Here is a 19,508-nt window from a genome sequence, read left to right on the forward strand (position 1 = left end):
ACAGTCTGAAGTCTTGGTTTTAATCATCCCATCCCCTTGGGGTTTCAGTGCAGATGTCTGATCCATGCCACAGTTTTGTTCCATGCTGAATCTTTTAGACGTGACAATTACTGTCAGGCTGAGAAAACAAAAAAACAGTCTAGTGCCCGGTTTCCAAATAGCGATAGAACATAGGCCCTTCGAGTGTTTTAACGATGTATCTTTCCTACAACGGCCGAAGATGTAACATGCGTTTCCCAAAACTCCACGCAGAGAGAATGTTCGCTAAGTGCGTCATCGAAATAAAGGGAGAGCTATTCTCGGTGTGAGCTTTCTCCATTCAAATGTTACCTTAACATTAGAATTATTCCACAATACTGACGACAGATCAGCTCCTAGAGATATTATCACGTAATGGCTGCAAATATTGAGGCGGCTTATTCTCATGCTTACCCTATAATAATGCACTAAATCAAGATTTGGCACATCATTGCACATATATGCACACACTGGTCACACTGTATTTATTTATTTATTTATTTTGCTCCTTTTCACCCCATTATTTCTATTTCTACTTTGCACATTCTTCCACTGCAAATCTACCATTCCAGTGTTTTACTTGTTATATTGTATTTACTTTGCCACCATGGCCTTTTTTTGCCTTTAACTCCCTTATCTCACCTCATTTACTCACATTGTATATAGACTTATTTTTCTACTGTATTATTGACTGTATGTTTGTTTTACTCCATGTGTAACTCTGTGTTGTTGTATGTGTCGAACTGCTTTGCTTTATCTTGGCCAGGTCGCAATTATAAATGAGAACTTGTTCTCAACTTGCCTACCTGGTTAAATAAAGGTGAATATATATATATATATATATATATTTATTGCAGTCGGTGTTCCAATTCACCCCAAAGGTGTTCGATGGGGTTGCGGTCAGAGCTCTGTGCAGGTCAGTCAAGTTCTTCCACACCGATCTCGACAAACCATTTCAATATGGACCTTGCTTTGTCCACGGAGGCATTGTCATGTTGAAACAGAAAAGGGCCTTCCCAAACTGTTGCCACAAAGTTGGAAGCACAGAATCATCTAGAATGTCATGGTATGCTGTAGCGTTAACATTTCCCTTTACTGGAACTAAGGGGACTAGCCCGAGTCATAAAAAACAGTCCCAGACCATTATTCCTCCTCCACCAAACGTTATAGTCGGCACTATGCATTGGGGCTGGTAGCATTTGCTTGGCATTGCTAAACCCAGATTAGTCCTTCGGACTGACAGATGTTGCCCTGAAGTGTACTGTGATTTAGTCAAACAGTACACTTCAGGGCAAATCTTCAGCTGTTTAAAATGCAGATAAATGGTTGTTAGCATGATGTGTGTTGGGATCTTTGGTGAGAGCAGGGGAAATGGCAGTAGTGTCATACCATGAGAAACACTGATGAGAATGTCAGCCCGGTAAACTCTCTCAAATGGGTGACCTTTGCCATATGATGTTCAATGTCTGTTCTTCAAAATACCAGTCCATACTATTTCATGCAAGATGAGATAGTATGTATCCAAATCAAATATTGAATAATGCTTGCAAGCAGCACAAAATTCTAACAACATATTACTACTATGTGTGTTAGAAAATAATAGAACTTCAGTTAGTATAATCCTGATAATACTGTGCAGTTCTAGTATGCTAGGGCACCTGACTTGTTGTCATGCTCAGGAGAGGAAGACTTGGCACCGATGCTGGTCTATTGTTTCCAGTCTGCCTTTACTTCCATGGGACCCTGTTTTTGACCTGTTTAACACAGCATTCTTATCATCTCATTGTAAGTGTTGAATAATCATGTTTTTTTTATTGTAGTATTTTGGATAATCTTGTTATTGTCGTGTGTCTGACAGTCAGTGGTGGTCTTCATTTTAGAACTGCTCCTAATCTCCTCAGCTTTTAGGGTGAAGCAGCGGGTATGTCCTCATCATGTTTTCCAGGGGGTTATGTGTCTGGCCTCATCTTTGCATTCATCACAGGCATCAGAGTAATGGTTTTCTTAACATAGTAAATCTTACAGAGACCCATCAATGCTGGTTAAGAGGGTGGATTGTTAGCAAGGGGGACACATGATGAGAGTAGTTTCCCCAAGGTAGTTTATCCTCTGGGGGCTTCATGTAGTTTGGCAGCAGAATAGGATGGAGAGGAGCTTGTGTGATAGGGTCTCTCACTCATTCCAGGGTAAACTTTAACATGTGACTAATCATCTTAGTAAGAATGAAAATGGATTGTGATTTGTTGCATCAGTGATCTCATCTGTGTTTTCTGGGGATACAGTACTCAAGAGTGTTGAAGTAATTAGGCGTACCGTATATTGTGTCATTGTCAGTGTTTGACATGTTGTATTTGGTTTAGAAATACATTCTTATTGTATGACGATAACTGTCTCAGTCCATATAGCCATATCTCATGCTATTGTTCTTAGGCTGACTATATCTAGGGTGTATTCTTCTTTGGAATGGGCACTTCCCTGTCTTGCGAAATGCAAACTCATGAAGTGTGAAAAAGTTGGTTAAAGCCAGGCTAGCACTGCAGCAACAGAGCAGCACTGGAGAGGCGTCGTCACTTGCGTGCCTCTCAGGTCAGATATTGAGAAAGTCCCAGTATGTTAGGAATCATCACGAAACAGGCAGGGAGAGGAAATTGATTTCTGAACCTCAGCCGATGTTCAAACCACTGGGATACCTGCCTGGATCTGGTGGCATTACTGTATCCCAGAACCCTCAGCTCTGAGAAAGAGACATGGAAGGGCCCCGTCCTGGTGTTGAGATGTGGGCTCACTGGATGCGTCACGAATGGTACTCTATTCCCTATTTAGTGCACTACATTTGACCAGGGCCCATAGGGAAAAGGGTGCCATTTGGGATGCAGATACCGAGTAGGAGTGGGAGGTGTGGAGAGGGCAGTCAGTCCCTCGCTGAGCTATTTCTGTCCAAAAGGGTATTTCCTCATTATTCCCTAACCATACTGTGAAGCCCCTCTCTCCCCCTATCACATTGTATCTAATGACAGGCAGAAAAACATGAAGTAGTGAATGAGAAAAAGCAGATTTCCGTCAGAAGAAAGGCAGTGGCACTTCTATCAACACTACTAAGGTGTGGATAAGAAGTATATTGTGATAAGAGGTTCATTGCATGAGATTAGATCATTTGGGCCTTCCCCAAAATGTTGCCACAAATGTGCTGTAGTGTTAAGATTTCCCTTCACTGGAACTAAGGGGCCTAGCCCCAAAAAAGGCCCCAGACCATTATTCCTCCTCCACCAAATGTTATAGTTGGCCCTATGCATTGGGGCTGGTAGTGTTCTCCTGGCATCCCCTAACCCAGATTAGTCCGACAGACTAACAGATGGTGAAGAGTGAAATCATCACTCCAGAGAACACGTTTCCACTGCTCCAGAGTCCAATGGCGCCGAGCTTTACACCACTCCAGCCGACACTTCGCATTGAGCATGGTGATCTTAGGCTTGTGTGCGCCTGCTTGGACATGGAAACCCATTTTATGAAGCTCCCAACGAACAGTTATTGTGCTGATGTTGCTTCTAGAGGCAGTTTGGAAGTGTTGCAACCGAGGACAGATGATTTTTCACGGACTATACGCTTCAGCACTCTGTGATCCCATTCTCTGATCTTGTGTGGCCTACCACTTCAGAGCTGAGCTGTTGTTGCTCCTAGATGTTTACACTTCATAATAACAGCTCTTACAGTTGCCATCTTGCATGATGCAAGATGGCACAGACAGAGATTGTCGCCTCGCTTCACATCCTTAGGAAACGATGCAGTAATTCGTTTTTTATGTATGATTTCTTACATTGTTAGCCCAGAAAATCTTAAGTGTTATTACATACAGACGGGAAGAACTATTGGATATAAGAGCGACATCAATTTACCAACATTACGACCAGGGATACCACTTTCCCGAAGCGGATCCTTTGTTCGGACCTCCACCCTGGACATTGGATCCCAGAGGCCGACCCAAAACAACGTCGTCGCCACAGGAGAGGCTGATGGAGTGGCCTCCTGGTCAGACTTAGAAGGTGAGCACACCATCCACCGCTTCCGAGCATATTTCTCGCCAATATACAGTCTCTAGACAAAAAGGTGACGAAATTAGGGCATCAGAGATTGTAACATTCTCTGTTTCACGGAAACATGGCTCTCCCCCAGCAGGTACCTTGACGGCCCTGAAAGAACTTCACTGGACTATGTAAACTGGAAACCATATATCCTGAGGCTGCATTTATTGTAGCTGAGGATTTTAACAAAGCTAGTTTGAGAACAAGGCTACCTATATTCTACCAGCACATTGATTGTTGTACCCGCTCGAGCAAAACACTGGACTACTGCTATTCTAACTTCTGCGATGCATACACGGCCCTCCCCGGCCCTCCCTTCGGCAAATCTGACCATGACTCCATCTTGTTGCTCCCCTCCTATAGGCAGAAACTAAAACAGGAAGCGCCCATGCTTAGGTCTGTCCAAACCTGGTCTGATCAATTGGATCCACGCTTCAAGATTGCTTCAATCACGTGGACTGGGATATGTTCCGGGTAGCATTAACATCAACGTATACGCTGACTCTGTGAGTGAATTTATTAGGAAGTCCATTGGAGATGTTGTACCCACTGTGACTATTAAAACCTTCCCTAATCAGAAACCATGGATTGATGGCAGGATTCACGTAAAACAGAAAGTGCGAACCACTGCATTTAATCATGGCAAGGCGACTGGAAACATGACCAAATACAAACAGTGTAGGTATTCCCTCCGCAAGGCAATCAAACAAGCAAAGTGTCAGTATAGAGACAAAGTAGAGTCACAATTCAACGGCTCAAACACGAGACGTATGTGGCAGGGTCTACAGACAATCACGGATTACAAAAAGAAAACCATCGCATCGCGGACGTCTTGCTCCCAGACAAATTAAACAACTTCTTTGCACGCTTTGAGGACAATAGACAATACAGTGCCACCGACATGGCCCGCTACCAAAGACTGTGGGCTCTCCTTCTCCATGGCCGACTTGAGTAATACATATAAACGTGTTAACCCTCGCAGGGCTGCCGGGCCTGACGGCATCCCTAGCCGCGTCCCAGCTGGCTGGTGTGTTTACGGACATATTCAATCAATCCCTATCTCAGTCTGCTGTCCCCACATGCTTCAAGTTGGCCACCATTGTTCCTGTTCCCAAGAAAGCTAAGGTTACTGAACTAAATGACTATCGCCCCCGTAGCACTCACTTCTGTCATCATGAAGTGCTTTGAGAGACTAGTCAAGGATCATATCACCTCCACCCTACCTGATACCCTAGACCCACTCCAATTTGCTTACCGTCCACAGACGATGCCCAATCCCATTTGGACAAGAGAAATATCTATGGAAGAATGCAGTTCATTGACTACAGCTTAGCATTTAACACCATAGTACCCTCCAAACTCATCATTAAGCTTGAGACCCTGGGTCTCGACCCCGCCCTGTGCAACTGGGTCCTGGACTTTCTGACGGGCCGCCCCCAGGTGCTGAAGGTTGGAAACAACATCTCCACCCGGCTGATCCTCAACACTGGGGCCCCACAAAGGTGCATTCTCAGCCCTCTCCTGTACTCCCTGTTCACCAATGACTGTGTGGCCATGCAAGCCTCCAACTCAATCATCAAGTTTGCAGATGACACTATAGTGGTGGGCTTGATTACCAACGCCTACAGGGAGGAGGTGAGGGCCCTCGGAGTATGGTGTCAGGAAAATAACCTCTCATTCAATGTCAACAAAACAAAGGAAACGATCGAGGACTCACATTAACATCTGCTAACCATGTGTATGTGACCAATAAAATTTTATTTGACCGGGGCAGCTCCAGCAGGGCAGAAATTTGACGAATTGACTTGTTGGAAAGGTGGCATCCTATGACAGTGCCACGTTGAAATTCATTGAGTTCTTCAGTAAGACCATTCTAATGCCAATGTTTGTCTATGGAGATTGCATGGCTGTGTGCTCGATTTTACACACCTGTCAGAAATGGGTGTGGCTGAAATGGCCGAATCCACTAATTTGAAGGGGTGTCACATACTTTTGTATATATAGTGTAGCTTTAAAACTGTAATACTTTCTCATGTGTAGAATTGCAGGAAAGTAGTTTTAAAGAAGGACTATGCAGAAGTTGCTCTACCATTTTCCTGGTTATAGTTTGCTTAATTTCAGTTTATGTGACAAAATAAGGTGTCATTGTGTAGAGAATCATTGTATCATCTAAACCGCTGTTTGAAGCTGGTGTACAAAACCGAAAGGAAGACTCAAAAAAGTAACTTCAGAATGGGAAGCATAGAAATAGCACACATAGAACAGATCTACCGATTCCTAAACTTGCTTTCCACCACTGCTGAAAAAAATCCCCGGGGAAACTCTGACTTGAGTGTCTCTTTATTAGAATGGAGAATGTGATTTTTGCAATGCCCACCCCCACAAATAGAATGTGTTTCAGAGAGAGCAGGCTCACTGTGTGCTGTGTGAAATGCTGAAGAGGTTGTAGGGGTTTGAGCCTCGGGCTGATTAGTGGACAGTTTGCTCTTTTCTCCCTCCTCTCCTTTGATCAGCAGGAGGAATGTGCTCTCATCTCTCTCACGCAGTCTCTTTATGGCCTGCTTTGGATCATGTGCACATGCTTGCACTCATTATCTGTCAAATAATGACTTAGGGGAAATCATTTTTACAACATATTTACAACATTAATAAGTACATGTATTGTTTTTGAACATGTTAGTCTGACATGTTATTCAAAGGATTTGCTGGCACACTAAAATAAGCATTTTGAAATGGGAAATCAAATGATCTGCTACTTCTGCAGTGATTCCGTGAGAGTGAGACCTATAAATATTGTCCTACTGTATGTTATGCATGTTCAAGGTCTCAATGTCTCATATCTCACTAACACTAGGAATTATTTCCCTACAGATGTAGGATCTTAATTTGAGCCAGTTTGCAAGCAAGAAAATAATCCTGCATGAACAGGAAATGTTAAATATTATGGCGATTACTATGAATGGACATTTTTGTAGTGGCTGATACATTTTTTCGTTAGGGCAAATCAAGTCAAGAATTTTCCAAGTGGAAATTACAAACTTTAAGAAGACTTAAAAACTCAAATACACTACAGTGCCTTGCGAAAGTATTCGGCCCCCTTGAACTTTGCGACCTTTTGCCACATTTCAGGGTTCAAACATAAAGATATAAAACTGTATTTTTTGTGAAGAATCAACAACAAGTGGGACACAATCAGGAAGTGGAACGACATTTATTGGATATTTCAAACCTTTTTAACAAATCAAAAACTGAAAAATTGGGCGTGCAAAATTATTCAGCCCCTTTACTTTCAGTGCAGCAAACTCTCTCCAGAAGTTCAGTGAGGATCTCTGAATGATCCAATGTTGACCTAAATGACTAATGATGATAAATACAATCCACCTGTGTGTAATCAAGTCTCCATATAAATGCACCTGCACTGTGATAGTCTGCATTTCCTGCAGTGCAGTAAAATTCTCAGCAACAAAAAAGTAATCAAATTAAAATCCTACATCTGTATATTGTAGAAATATATATATTCTACCTTGCATTGCTTGCCCACAACTGGTGAATTGTCTGGCCACCAAAATAATTTCCCCCTGTTTATTAACTAACTTCAATTGTGTTTCCCTTTGAAAATAGCATTTACATTAAATTTAAGTCATTTGGCAGACGCTCTTATCCAGAGCGACTTACAAATTGGTGAATTCACCTTTTGTGGCAATGGAACATAGCCAGCCTAAACATAAGAATAATTTTGGTCAAAGCAAGAATGTGCCACAATGCCTCGTGACTAATATATTTTTTAACAGAAGAAATAGACATTTGTAATTTTGTAAAACATTTGTTAAAAATCTGATTTGCCTAGAACTCTATTGTTTGTATATGGTCATTGGCCCAACAGTTTTCAGCCCATTGTTATTGTAAAAGAGAATCAGAATTTAATCCAATTCGATTAGATGAGGTCTTGTTATTTTCCATGTGTGCTTGCTTTCTCACTCTGCTGTTCTGGCACAGGAAGCTGTGGCCATTTTAACTCCTGTCTGTGCTCGTGGGGAACCCTAGCCCACATCCTGATTGAACCTGGTGCTGAGTGTCTACTTCAGAGTTCTGTTCACATGGTGTGGCCTGCTGCTCTCTGCCCAACCGCCAAACACTCTAGTCTCTACTCATATTGATGTCCTACATTACAGTACCATTCAAACATTAGGATACACCTACTCAATCAAGGGTTTTTCTTTCATTTGATTATTTTCTACATTGTAGAATAATAGTGAAGACATCCAAACTATGAAATCAAATCAAACTTTATTTGTCACATCCGCCTGTGAAATGCTTACTTTACAAGCCCTTAAAACCAACAGTGCAGTTCAAGAAAGAGTTAAGAAAATATTTACAAAATAAAATAAAGTAAAAAATTATTAAAAAGCAACACAATAAAATAACAATAACGAGGCTATATACAGGGGGTACTTGTACGGAGTTAATGTGCGGGGGTACAGATTAGTCGATGGTAATTTGTACATGTAGGTAGGGGTGAAGTGACTATGCATAGATAATAAACCACTGGTAGTAACAGTGTAAAAAAATAAATGGGGGGGTGTCAATGTAAATAGTCAGAGTGGCCATTTGATTATTTGTTCAGCAGCCTCATGGCTTTGGGGTAGAAGCTTATGGAGCCTTTTGGTCCTAGACTTGGCTCTCCGGTACCGCTTGCCGTGCGGTAGCAGAAAGAACAGTCTATGACTTGGGTGACTGGAGTCTTTGACAATTTTTGTGTCTTTCCTCTGACACCGCCTGGTATATAGGTCCTGGATGGCAGGAAGTTTGGCTCCAGCGATGTACTGGGCATACGCACTACTCGCTGTAGCGCGGAAAAGGTGTTGTTGTGGCCTCTTTACGACTGTCTTGGTGTGCTTGGACCATGATAGTTCATTGTTGATGTGGACACCAAGGAACTTGAAACTCTCAACCCGCTCGACTACAGCTCTGTCGATGTTAATGGGGGCATATTCGGCTCTCCTTTTCCTGAAGTCCACGATCAACTCCTTTGTCTTGCTCACATTGATTGAGAGGTTGTTGTCCTGGCACCACACTGCCTGGTCTCTGACCACCTCCCTATAGGCTGTCTCATCATTGTCGGTGATCAGTCCTACCACTGTTGTGTCGTCAGCAAACTTAATGATGGTGTTGGAGTCGTGTTTGGCCATGCAGTTGTGGGCGAACAGGGAGTACAGGAGGGGACTAAGCACACACCGCAGAGGGGCTCCAGTGTTGAGGATCAGCGTGGCAGACGTGTTGTTGTCTACCCTCACCACCTGGGAGTGGCCCGTCAGGAAGTACAGGATACAGTTGCAGAGGGAGGTGTTTAGTCCCAGGGTCCTTAGCTTAGGGATGAGCTTTGTGGGCACTCTGGTGTTGAAAGCTGAGTTGTAGTCAATGAACAGCATTCTCACATAGGTGTTCCTTTTGTCCAGGTGGGAAAGGGCAGTGTGTTAATTGTATATGGAATCACATATGGAATCAAATAATACATGGAATTATGTAGTAACAAAAAAAACTGTTAAACAGATCCAAACATACCATTTGCCTTGATGACAGCTTTGCATACTCTTGGTATTCTCTCAACCAGCTTCATGAGGAATGCTTTTCCAACAGTCTTGAAGGAGTTCCCACATATGCTGAGCACTTGTTGGCTGCTTTTCCTTCACTCTACGGTCCAACCCAAACCATCTCAATTGGGTTAAAGGTCAGGTGATTGTGCAGGCCAGGTTATTTGATGCAGCACAAACATAATGCTGTGGTAGCCATGCTGTTTAAGTGTGCCTTGAATTCTAAATAAATCACAGACAGTATCACCAGCAAAGCATCCCCACACCATCACACCTCTTCCTCCAATCTTCATGGTGGGAACCACACATGCTGAGATCATCCATTCTCCTACTCTGCATCTCACAGAGACACAGCGGTTAGAACCAGAAATCTCAAATTTAGACTCATCAGACCAGGACATATTTCCACCGGTCTAATGTCTATTGCTCATGTTTCTTGGACCAAGCAAGTCTCTTCTTCTTATTGGTGTCCTTTAGTAGTGGCTTCTTTGCAGCAATACACTGTCTGTGATTAATGCAGTCTCCTCTGAACAATTGATGTAGAGATGTGTCTGTTACTTGAACTCTGTGGAGCATTTATTTGTGCTGCAATATGAGGTGCAGTTAACTCTAATGCTCTTACCCTCTGGGTCTTCCCTTCCTGTGGCGGTCCTCATGAGAGCCAGTTTCATCAAAGCGCTTGATGGTTTTTGCTACTGCACTTGAAGAAACATACAAAGTTTACATTTTCTGCATTGACTGACCTTCATATCTTAAAGTAATAATGGACTGTCGTTGCTCTTTGCTTATTCGAGCTGTTCTTGCCATAAAATGGACTTGGTCTTTTACCAAATAGAGCTATCTTCTGTATACCACCCCGACTTTGTCACAACACAACTATTTGGCTCAAACGCATTAAGAAGGAAAGAAATTCCATTTAAATTAACTTTTAACTTCTTGAAACTCCCCATCCCGGATCCGGGTTTGTGACTAAAGCCTCAGGCTCATTAGCATAACGCAACGTTAACGATTTCTGAAAATCGCAAATAATAAATAAATCACACCAAATGCGCAGTGTTTCCTGAAAGCGTCTGTGTGTAGGAGAAATCGTTCCGTTTTCTACATTGCGTCTGGCTACCGAAACGAACCGAAAATTCAGTCACCTACAACGTAAAACTTTTTCCGGATTAACTACATAATATCGACCGAAACATGGCAAACGTTGTTTGGAATCAATCCTCAAGGTGTTTTTTCACATATCTCTTCATTGATATGCAGTTCGTGGAAGCTTGCTTTCCTCTCTGTATCGCATGGAAAAATACTGGCAGGTGACTTTTGCGCACCAATTTCGGCGCAGGACACCGGGCGGACACCTGGTAAATGTGGTCTCTTATGGTCAATCTTCCAATGATCTGCCCACAAATACGTCACAATGCTGCAGACACCTTGGGGAAACGACAGAAAGGGTTGACTCACTCCTCTCGCATTCACAGCCATATAAGGAGACAATGGAAAACAGAGCCTCAAAAATCCTTGTCATTTCCTGGATGCCATCTCATCTTGGTTTTGCCTGAAGCTCACGTTCTAGGGCACGCACAGAGAATATCTTGGTATTTCTGGACACGTCAGAGTGTTTTCTTTCGAATGGTATCAATTATATGCATAGTCGAGCATCTTTTTGTGACAAAATATCTTGTTTAAAACGGGAACGTTTTTCATCCAAAAATGAAATAGTGCCCCCATAGATGTAAGAGGTTAACAAGGCACACCTGTTAATTGAAATGCATCCCAGGTGAAGCTGAGTAGGTGTGTCTAAACTTTTGACTGGTTCTGTACGTATAGATAACGTGGGCAGATAATAATAGGAAATAGCAATACACATGCTTATTCTCAAAGGCACTGCTTTTTGCTTGTTTTTTATATTTTATTGCAACATGTACAGTACACTCTTACAAAAAAAGATACTACCTAGAACATAAAAGGGTTATTGGGATGTCCCCATAGGAGAATCCTTTGAAGAACCTTTTTTAGTTCCAGATATACAGTATATCACAAAAGTGAGTACATCCCTCACATTTTTATAGATTTGAGTATATCTTTTCATGTGACAACATTGAAGAAATGACACTTTGCTACAATGTAAAGTAGTGAGTGTACAGCTTGTATAACAGTGTAAATTTGCTGTCCCCTCAAAAATAACTCAACACACAGCCATTGTCACCCTTAAGTGAAAATGTCCAAATTGGGCCCAAAGTCTCAATATTTTGTGTGGCCACCATCATTTTCCAGGACTGCCTTAACCCTCTTGGGCATGGAGTTCACCAGAGCTTCATAGGTTGCCACTGGAGTCCTCTTCCACTCCTCCTTGACGACATCACGGAGCTGGTGAAAGTTAGAGACCTTGCACTCCTCTACCTTCCATTTGAGGATGCCCCACAGATGCTCAATAGGGTTTAGGTCTGGAGACATGCTTGGCCAGTCCATCACCTTTACCCTCAGCTTCTTTAGCAAGGCAGTGGTCGTCTTGGAGGTGTGTTTGGGGTCGTTATCATGTTGAAATACTGCCCTGCGGCCCAGTCTCCGAAGGGAGGGGATCATGCTCTGCTTCAGTATGTCACAGTACATGTTGACATTCATGGTTCCCTCAATGAACTGTAGCTCCCCAGTGCCGGCAGCACTCATACAGTCCCAGACCATGACACTCCCACCACCATGCTTAACTGTAAGCAAGACACACTTGTCTTTGTACTCCTCACCTGGTTGCCGCCACACACGCTTGACATCATCTGAACCAAATAAGTTTATCTTGGTCTCATCAGACCACAGGACATGTTTCCAGTAATCCAGTAGTCCTTAGTCTGCTTGTCTTCAGCAAACTGTTTGCGGGCTTTCTTGTGCATCATCTTTAGAAGAGGCTTCCTTCTGGGACGACAGCCATGCAGACCAATTTGATGCAGTGTACGGTGTATGGTCTGAGCACTGACAGGCTGACCTCCCACCCCTTCAACCTCTGCAGCAATGCTGGCAGCACTCATACGTCTATTTCCCAAAGACGACCTCTGGATATGACGCTGAGCACTTGCACTCAACTTCATTGGTCGACCATGGCGAGGACTGTTCTGAGTGGAAACTGTCCAGTTAAACCGCTGTATGGTCTTGGCCACCGTGCTGTAGCTCAGTTTCAGGGTCTTGGCAATCTTCTTATAGCCCAGGCCATCTTTATGTAGAGCAACAATTCTTTTTTTCAGATCCTCAGAGAGTTCTTTGCCATGAGTTGCCATGTTGAACTTCCAGTGACCAGTCAGTATGAGGGAGTGTGAGAGCGATGACACCAAATTTAACACACCTGCTCCCTATTCACACCTGAGACCATGTAACACTAACGAGTCACATGACACCGGGGAGGGAAAATGGCTAATTGGGCCCAATTTGGACATTTTCACTTAGGGGTGTACTCACTTTTGTTGCCAGCTGTTTAGACATTAATGGCTGTGTGTTGAGTTATTTTGAGGCGACAGCAAATTTACACTGTTATACAAGCTGTACACTCACTACTTTACATTGTAGCAAAGTGTCATTTCTTCAATGTTGTCACATGAAAAGATATACTCAAATATTTACAAAAATGTGAGGGGTGTACTCACTTTTGTGATATACTATACATGGAACCTAAAATGGTTCTACCTGAAACCCAAAAGTGTTCTTCTACCTGGAACCAAAAAATGTTTTCCTATGGGGACAGCTGAAGAATCCCTTTGGAACCCTTTTTTCTGGGTGTGTAGCAGTAATACTGTACCCAGTCTAGGGTTTTATTTCAAGCCAATCTGTGGATCGATATGTGAGTGACTAAGGATCCCCCATTTCTGTGGATGTGCAAGACTGCGGTTACGTAGACTTGCATATTGTGTAACAGTGCAGCTGCACAATACTATGTGATTGATGACTTTCCCCAAGCTTGCGTTTATGGAATGAGTGGGTGTCTTGTCAATTGCCATTGGGATATATTGGAGCAATCCTGGCAAGCTACCAATGGAGAAACTCTCTTTAGGTTATCCCTGATGTGTTCATGATTTTCAAGGTTGAATTAGAACTCTGCTTAAGATGGGTAGCTTGTATCTAGATAATGGATAGCTAAATCTCCAATATCCTTATTATAGAGAATCTTGGGAATTAAAATTGTTCTCTTTTCTTGTGCATTTTCACTCATTCTCCATTTTTTGTTAATAAGGTCAAATACACCAGACTTGTGAAAGCATAGTGGTGTTGTGGTGAAGTGAATAGTCCACACCTGGTATAGCTGTGTGGAATTGCCTTCCTGGATACAACTGAATGCATTGGTAGTCTTTGATCTCCTTGTGTACACGCAAAATGCTTAGACAGGTAATCCATAATGACAAAGTAAGAAAAAAAAACATTTGTGTAAATGCAGTGAGGCAAAAGAGACACATATGCTTCTGCATTCTGTCCTCTTATTTTGTTAAAGGGATGTTGGTCACAGTTGTCCTGTCTCCAATAAACTGCTTGATTGTTATAAATGTACATATCCATGAATGTGTGATTTTAACCTTTGCTGAGTGAATGTATTTTCAAATAATGTTTTTTTTTTTTTTTTTTTGTACAGCAGCATTGCCAGGCTGTAACATGGGAAACTAGCTACTAAGCTTGTTCTCAATTATCTCCATCTTCTACAAATGCGCTGTATTACAGATGAGCAGTCGTGTCACAGTCTGTCGGTGAGCATAGTCACATATGAAAGGTCAGGATCATTCCTCTCTCCTGGAGGAGAAATTATTCTAGCATCTAGAGCAAAACTGCGCTGTCATATACTGGATGATAAGAGCTCTCTTGGTTTGACTATAGTCTGTTGTCATGAGGAGAATACAAAACCACAGTCATTACATTCACTCTACTGCATAAGAAACTCAAATATATGGCACCTGTCAAAATGGCAAATTCATTCTCAAAATAACAGTAAAGTGCGACGGACTAACATTAATCTGCCTCAGCTCACTGCGCTGTGACGAGATGGCTGCAGTCAGGGAGAGTGTTACAAAAGCCTCTTATTGGTTCATGAGAGGCAGCTAAATGCATTGTATTGATTATATAATTGTCCCGTCTGATTGGCCCTCGCTGCACTCCTGATTTGGAAATAGGATATTAACTCATATGCAATTCATGGGTGGGTTCTGAGGTGGATAACAGCATTTTGTGGTATTTTCAAGCTACTCAATCTTTCCATATGTACATGATATTCTGCAGACAACAGTAAATTGTGTTGATGATATGAGCCATTTTTCAAATAAACAAACAATGGGGTTCAGTCTAGTGAGACGTACTGCCTCAGCTCAGCCCTTGTTCCATTTTCTCTGCAAACTTTTCACAAATAACAGTTGCTGTACCTACTTTTCTGCTCCTCAGGTTCCAACACTCATATTTTTACGTAGCACTGCTCTTCTACCTCTCTTTCCCTCTTTTTCTGCTCAAATGGACGCAGCCATTTGCCCTGAAGTGTTTATCATAAAAAAGTATTTTTCATAAAATGTTCTCAACAATAAGCTTAACTACTGCATATTGTTTATACAATTAGCCTAAATGACTATGCACTAAATACCTTATTTTACTTCTAGGGTCACAATACCAAATTTACTCAACTCTCTGAGGGTCCTTGATTGTCTCAGCTATCAGTGGCGGCCGATGGCTATTCTATCCCTAATTGTGCCCCTAACTGTCCTTGTGTCTCAATAGGGTCGACATGTGAAGACAGGACAGCTGGCTGCTATCAAGGTCATGGACGTGACAGAGGTAAGATGGCTACTTCCTGGTTCCTTTCTCCGTCCCTTCCTCCCTGCCCGTAAAGCCACAGAGAAACGCTGTATGCAGGGAGGGCCACAGCCTTGTGACTGCCGCTATGCCGAGTCAAAGAGGCAAGGAGGGGCTGAGGAGGGGACCACAAAGGTTTCATCACATCAAACTCAGATCAGAGTTTCCCTTCAAAGGATGTGTTTTATTTTAGAAATGCAAATGAGGCCCGGTTAACACAGCGCACCAAAGGTTATTATATTCTGAGCTGTCAATCAGGAGGTGAGAACACTGGGAGCCATGTTTGTTCAGGGAAAGTTCAATCATCTCATTCCCTCAGGGCAATAAAGCTACCTGGTGATGACACTACGTACTTGATTGAGTTGGCCCTCCTGGCCTGCAACGAGAACAAAGAAGAGCCTTATTACAATAGCACAAAGTGTACATGGCCAAAGATTTAATTAAATCTTCTGAGGCATATTTTAAACTAAGTTCCGAGTTTTGAGAGGGAGGATAAACAGCATCAGACAGTCTCTGCAGTGCAATCTGAAATGATGTTTGTCCTAGAGTAACTTAAGTTCAACACACTGCATGATAACAAATTATTATTTCACTACTCACTCAATAGAGAATATAAGACACAGTTTCAAATGTATATTCATCAATACATAACATTAAAACTGATATTAAGTTATTCAATATCTGTGTTTTAACAAGATAAGCCTTGCATTGCTTGCTGATATTACATGTGTTGTATCGTCCTAACACGTAAGGGATTTAAAAAAAATAATGTTTTATTTAACCTTTATTTAACTAGGCAAGTCAGTTAAGAACAAATTCTTATTTACAATGATGGACGAGGCCGGACCAATTGTGCGCCGACCTATGGTACTCCCAATCACGGCCAGTTGTGGTACAGACACATCCCTCCCTACATATCCAAAACCTCCCATCCCTCACCCTCACTCCCCTTCCCTCGCTCCCCCTCTATTACCTCCCACTATTCAGGCTGCCTGGCCTCAGCCCAGACCCAGGCCCGAGTCGCGGCCCGGTCACTCGCCTCAAACCCTCCTGGGGATTGAGACATTGTCCTGTGCAGAGAGCGTCTGTGCCGGGTCCTTTCCTAGTAGGAATTTCCTCTCCTCTTGTTCCTGGTTTGATTTAAAGGGAAAGGAAGGTTCAGTTAAGATAAGTGGTTGTCTCCCTTTCCAGGATAGAGAGGTAGCATTATTTAAGAGAGATTACTCAGCTCTATGAGTGGTCTAATGCCTATGTTGAATGGAGCTGCTGTGTCTCTTGGGGTCAGGAGACAGGAGCAGGGAGGCCTTTTGTGAGGCGAGAATAGAGAGAGAAACTGCCTGGTTTCCCCATTTAAACCTCTTCTGTTGTTCTGCTACCGTTCAGGGAAAAGTTATAGAGAAGATAAATTCCCTCATTTTATTATATAGCAGTCTATTTCTGGTGGGTACGGGTTGTTAAGTCTGTGTATTGGTTGTTAATTCTGTGTATTGGTACAGAAAACAACACATTTATAATCCTGTAATTATTTTCCTTATTGTTAAACTAACCAGACAAGCTATCAGCCCCTGTAAATCTGGAATGAACAAGTCAACAGTAAATGTTTAACCAAGTCAAAGCAAATCTCTAATATTCTGTGGGGGTGTTGTGGTTTTCCTGGCAGGAAAGACAGTGTCATGTTGCAGTCCATTGACTATACTACACTATGAAAAACCCTGGGAATGGAAATGCAATGCATACGTGTGTCATCACGCTTTTTCAAGGCTTCACACACAAAACAAATCCCGTCTAGGCCCCTGACACACACTACTGCTTCTTAAGGGGAAGCTGCCTTTTTCACCAAAGACATGCTACGCTATATGAGCCCTCCCTTAGCCTTAGTGAGGGTCTGTCAGTGGAGCATATGGGAAGAAACAAATCAATTAACATATCCTTAGGGCCCCATGCAATGTAAACTCCAAACCCACACTCCATAATTGGTAGTGACTGAGCCAGTGATGACATCACCACTGCTGTTGATTGCCATGTGTGTTGGCAGGCCCGTGGGTCCAGCGAGGCTAACAGCACGTCTCACCAGGATGGCGAGCCCAGCACAAATCTGCCAGCTCAGTTTAATTTGATTTTTGTCTTAAAAGTCAACTGTAACTGTTCTGTGCAGGGGCAGCAAGAGAAGCGGGGTTTTCACTCCCTGGGTTTTGGTTTGGCTGCATTACGGCCTGCTGTTTTCCGTTGTCAAGTTTAATATAAAAAATTGTTAATATCCTTTTTTGTGTGCAGGAAGAAGAAGAGGAAATCAAATTAGAGATTAATATGTTGAAGACATATTCCCATCATAGGAATATAGCTACATACTATGGTGCCTTTGTGAAGAAGAGTCGTGCAGGTCAGGATGAACAGCTCTGGGTGAGTGGCTGTTCTCCATCTCTCTGTTGAATTCTCCTCTCTTCAATCATGCTATCTCAGTAATGCATCATCTTTAAGAAGGCCTCTATCTCTGTATGTATGTACAGCTCATACACGTTCTATAACACCAAAAAACATGGTCCTAGAAAACATAACATGGGCCATGAGTTTTTCCTGACACCATGAATAATACCAAGAAAATCTCTGGGTCCTACTCCTACACATTTCCCAATAACAATAATCAAATGACAAATGATGAGTTGTATCTTTGCCTTTTCTTGTGTGCTGTGTGCCTATAGTGGGATGTGACAGTGTTATAGGCCTAGCCACAGTCGTGTGTTAAATGGTGCTGTTCTGCTGGTGGCCTGGCATCTGTCTGAGCCATTTCTTCTGTGTGTGTGTGTGTGTGTGTGTGTGTGTGTGTGTGTGTGTGTGTGTGTGTGTGTGTGTGTGTGTGTGTGTGTGTGTGTGTGTGTGTGTGTGTGTGGTGCATCGTCTGTCTGTCTGTCCTTGCCGTATAGCTGGTGATGGAGTACTGTGGGGCGGGCTCAGTCACTGACCTAGTGAAGAAGACTAAAGGGAACAGCCTAAAGGAGGACTGGATCGCCTACATCTGCAGGGAGGTCCTCCGAGTGAGTACTGCTACTGGAGATAAGCCATTTAACCAGGATGTTCTCCCCAAACCCCTGGGGAATAAAAAGGTCCTGAGAATCACTTCAGAGAGTTTGTCTCATCCTATATTGGCCGTATTGTAGCAGGAGAGTTATTGTTTTGGATTATGAGCTTGTTCTTTTAAATATATGGCAGGACAGTCATTGAGAGTTAGGCTAGACGGTGACCCACAGGGCAGAGGGCATCGTAGCAGATAGCAGTGGAACACTGTGAAGTCATTATCTTAAATAAACAAACTTCTTGCATTTATTTTTCACTCCTTTGAAGCAGTGTACACTTCCTCGCTGTGCCTGTTTCCAAGCTCTGAGAGAGAGAGATTATGTGATGTGTGTGCTTGTGTGTGTGCATGCATTGTATGTTTGTTTGTGTGTGGTGTCCTGACATTGTGCGTGTGGGTATGTGTGTATCAACACAGGGCCTGTCTCACCTCCACTCACACCACGTCATTCACCGTGACATTAAAGGCCAGAATGTGCTGCTAACTGAGAATGCGGAGGTCAAGCTGGGTAAGGACTAGGAGACAGGGTCAAAGTTCAACTCACATCCCACATAGCCACAGTGGAAAGGATTTGTCACTGTCACTTCAGTATTTGCCTGCTGTTCCCTTGTGGGTGTGGTTTAATCTGTTCAAACACAGTGTCTTGTCTTTGCCAGTTGACTTTGGGGTGAGTGCTCAGCTGGACAGGACGATAGGGAGGAGGAACACATTTATTGGGACTCCGTACTGGATGGCCCCTGAGGTCATTGCCTGTGACGAGAACCCAGACTCAACCTATGACTACAGGGTAAAAGGGAGTCGATCTCTGCTGGATATGCTGTTTTTGCTTGCGTGAACGTGTATGTGGGGGGAGGGTGTGTGTGTGTGTGTGTGTGTGTGTGTGTGTGTGTGTGTGTGTGTGTGTGTGTGTGTGTGTGTGTGTGTGTGTGTGTGTGTGTGTGTGTGTGTGTG

General features: G+C 43.0%; 1 protein-coding gene across 7 annotated transcripts in view; it reads left to right on the forward strand.

The window, feature by feature from the left end:
* LOC135545680 (mitogen-activated protein kinase kinase kinase kinase 4-like) overlaps positions 1 to 19,508 on the forward strand; it is a 136,752-nt gene that overhangs the window by 3,381 nt on the left and 113,863 nt on the right. For all 7 annotated transcript variants that reach the window (XM_064973467.1, XM_064973465.1, XM_064973466.1 and 4 more), the window contains exons 3-7: positions 15,413 to 15,469; positions 17,762 to 17,887; positions 18,409 to 18,519; positions 18,975 to 19,065; positions 19,214 to 19,344. In XM_064973467.1, the coding sequence (XP_064829539.1) occupies positions 15,413 to 15,469; positions 17,762 to 17,887; positions 18,409 to 18,519; positions 18,975 to 19,065; positions 19,214 to 19,344 (516 nt within the window). The remainder of the gene's footprint in view (positions 1 to 15,412; positions 15,470 to 17,761; positions 17,888 to 18,408; positions 18,520 to 18,974; positions 19,066 to 19,213; positions 19,345 to 19,508) is intronic.

This window comes from Oncorhynchus masou, chromosome 9, assembly GCF_036934945.1.
Source record: "Oncorhynchus masou masou isolate Uvic2021 chromosome 9, UVic_Omas_1.1, whole genome shotgun sequence".
Taxonomy (NCBI): domain Eukaryota; kingdom Metazoa; phylum Chordata; class Actinopteri; order Salmoniformes; family Salmonidae; genus Oncorhynchus; species Oncorhynchus masou.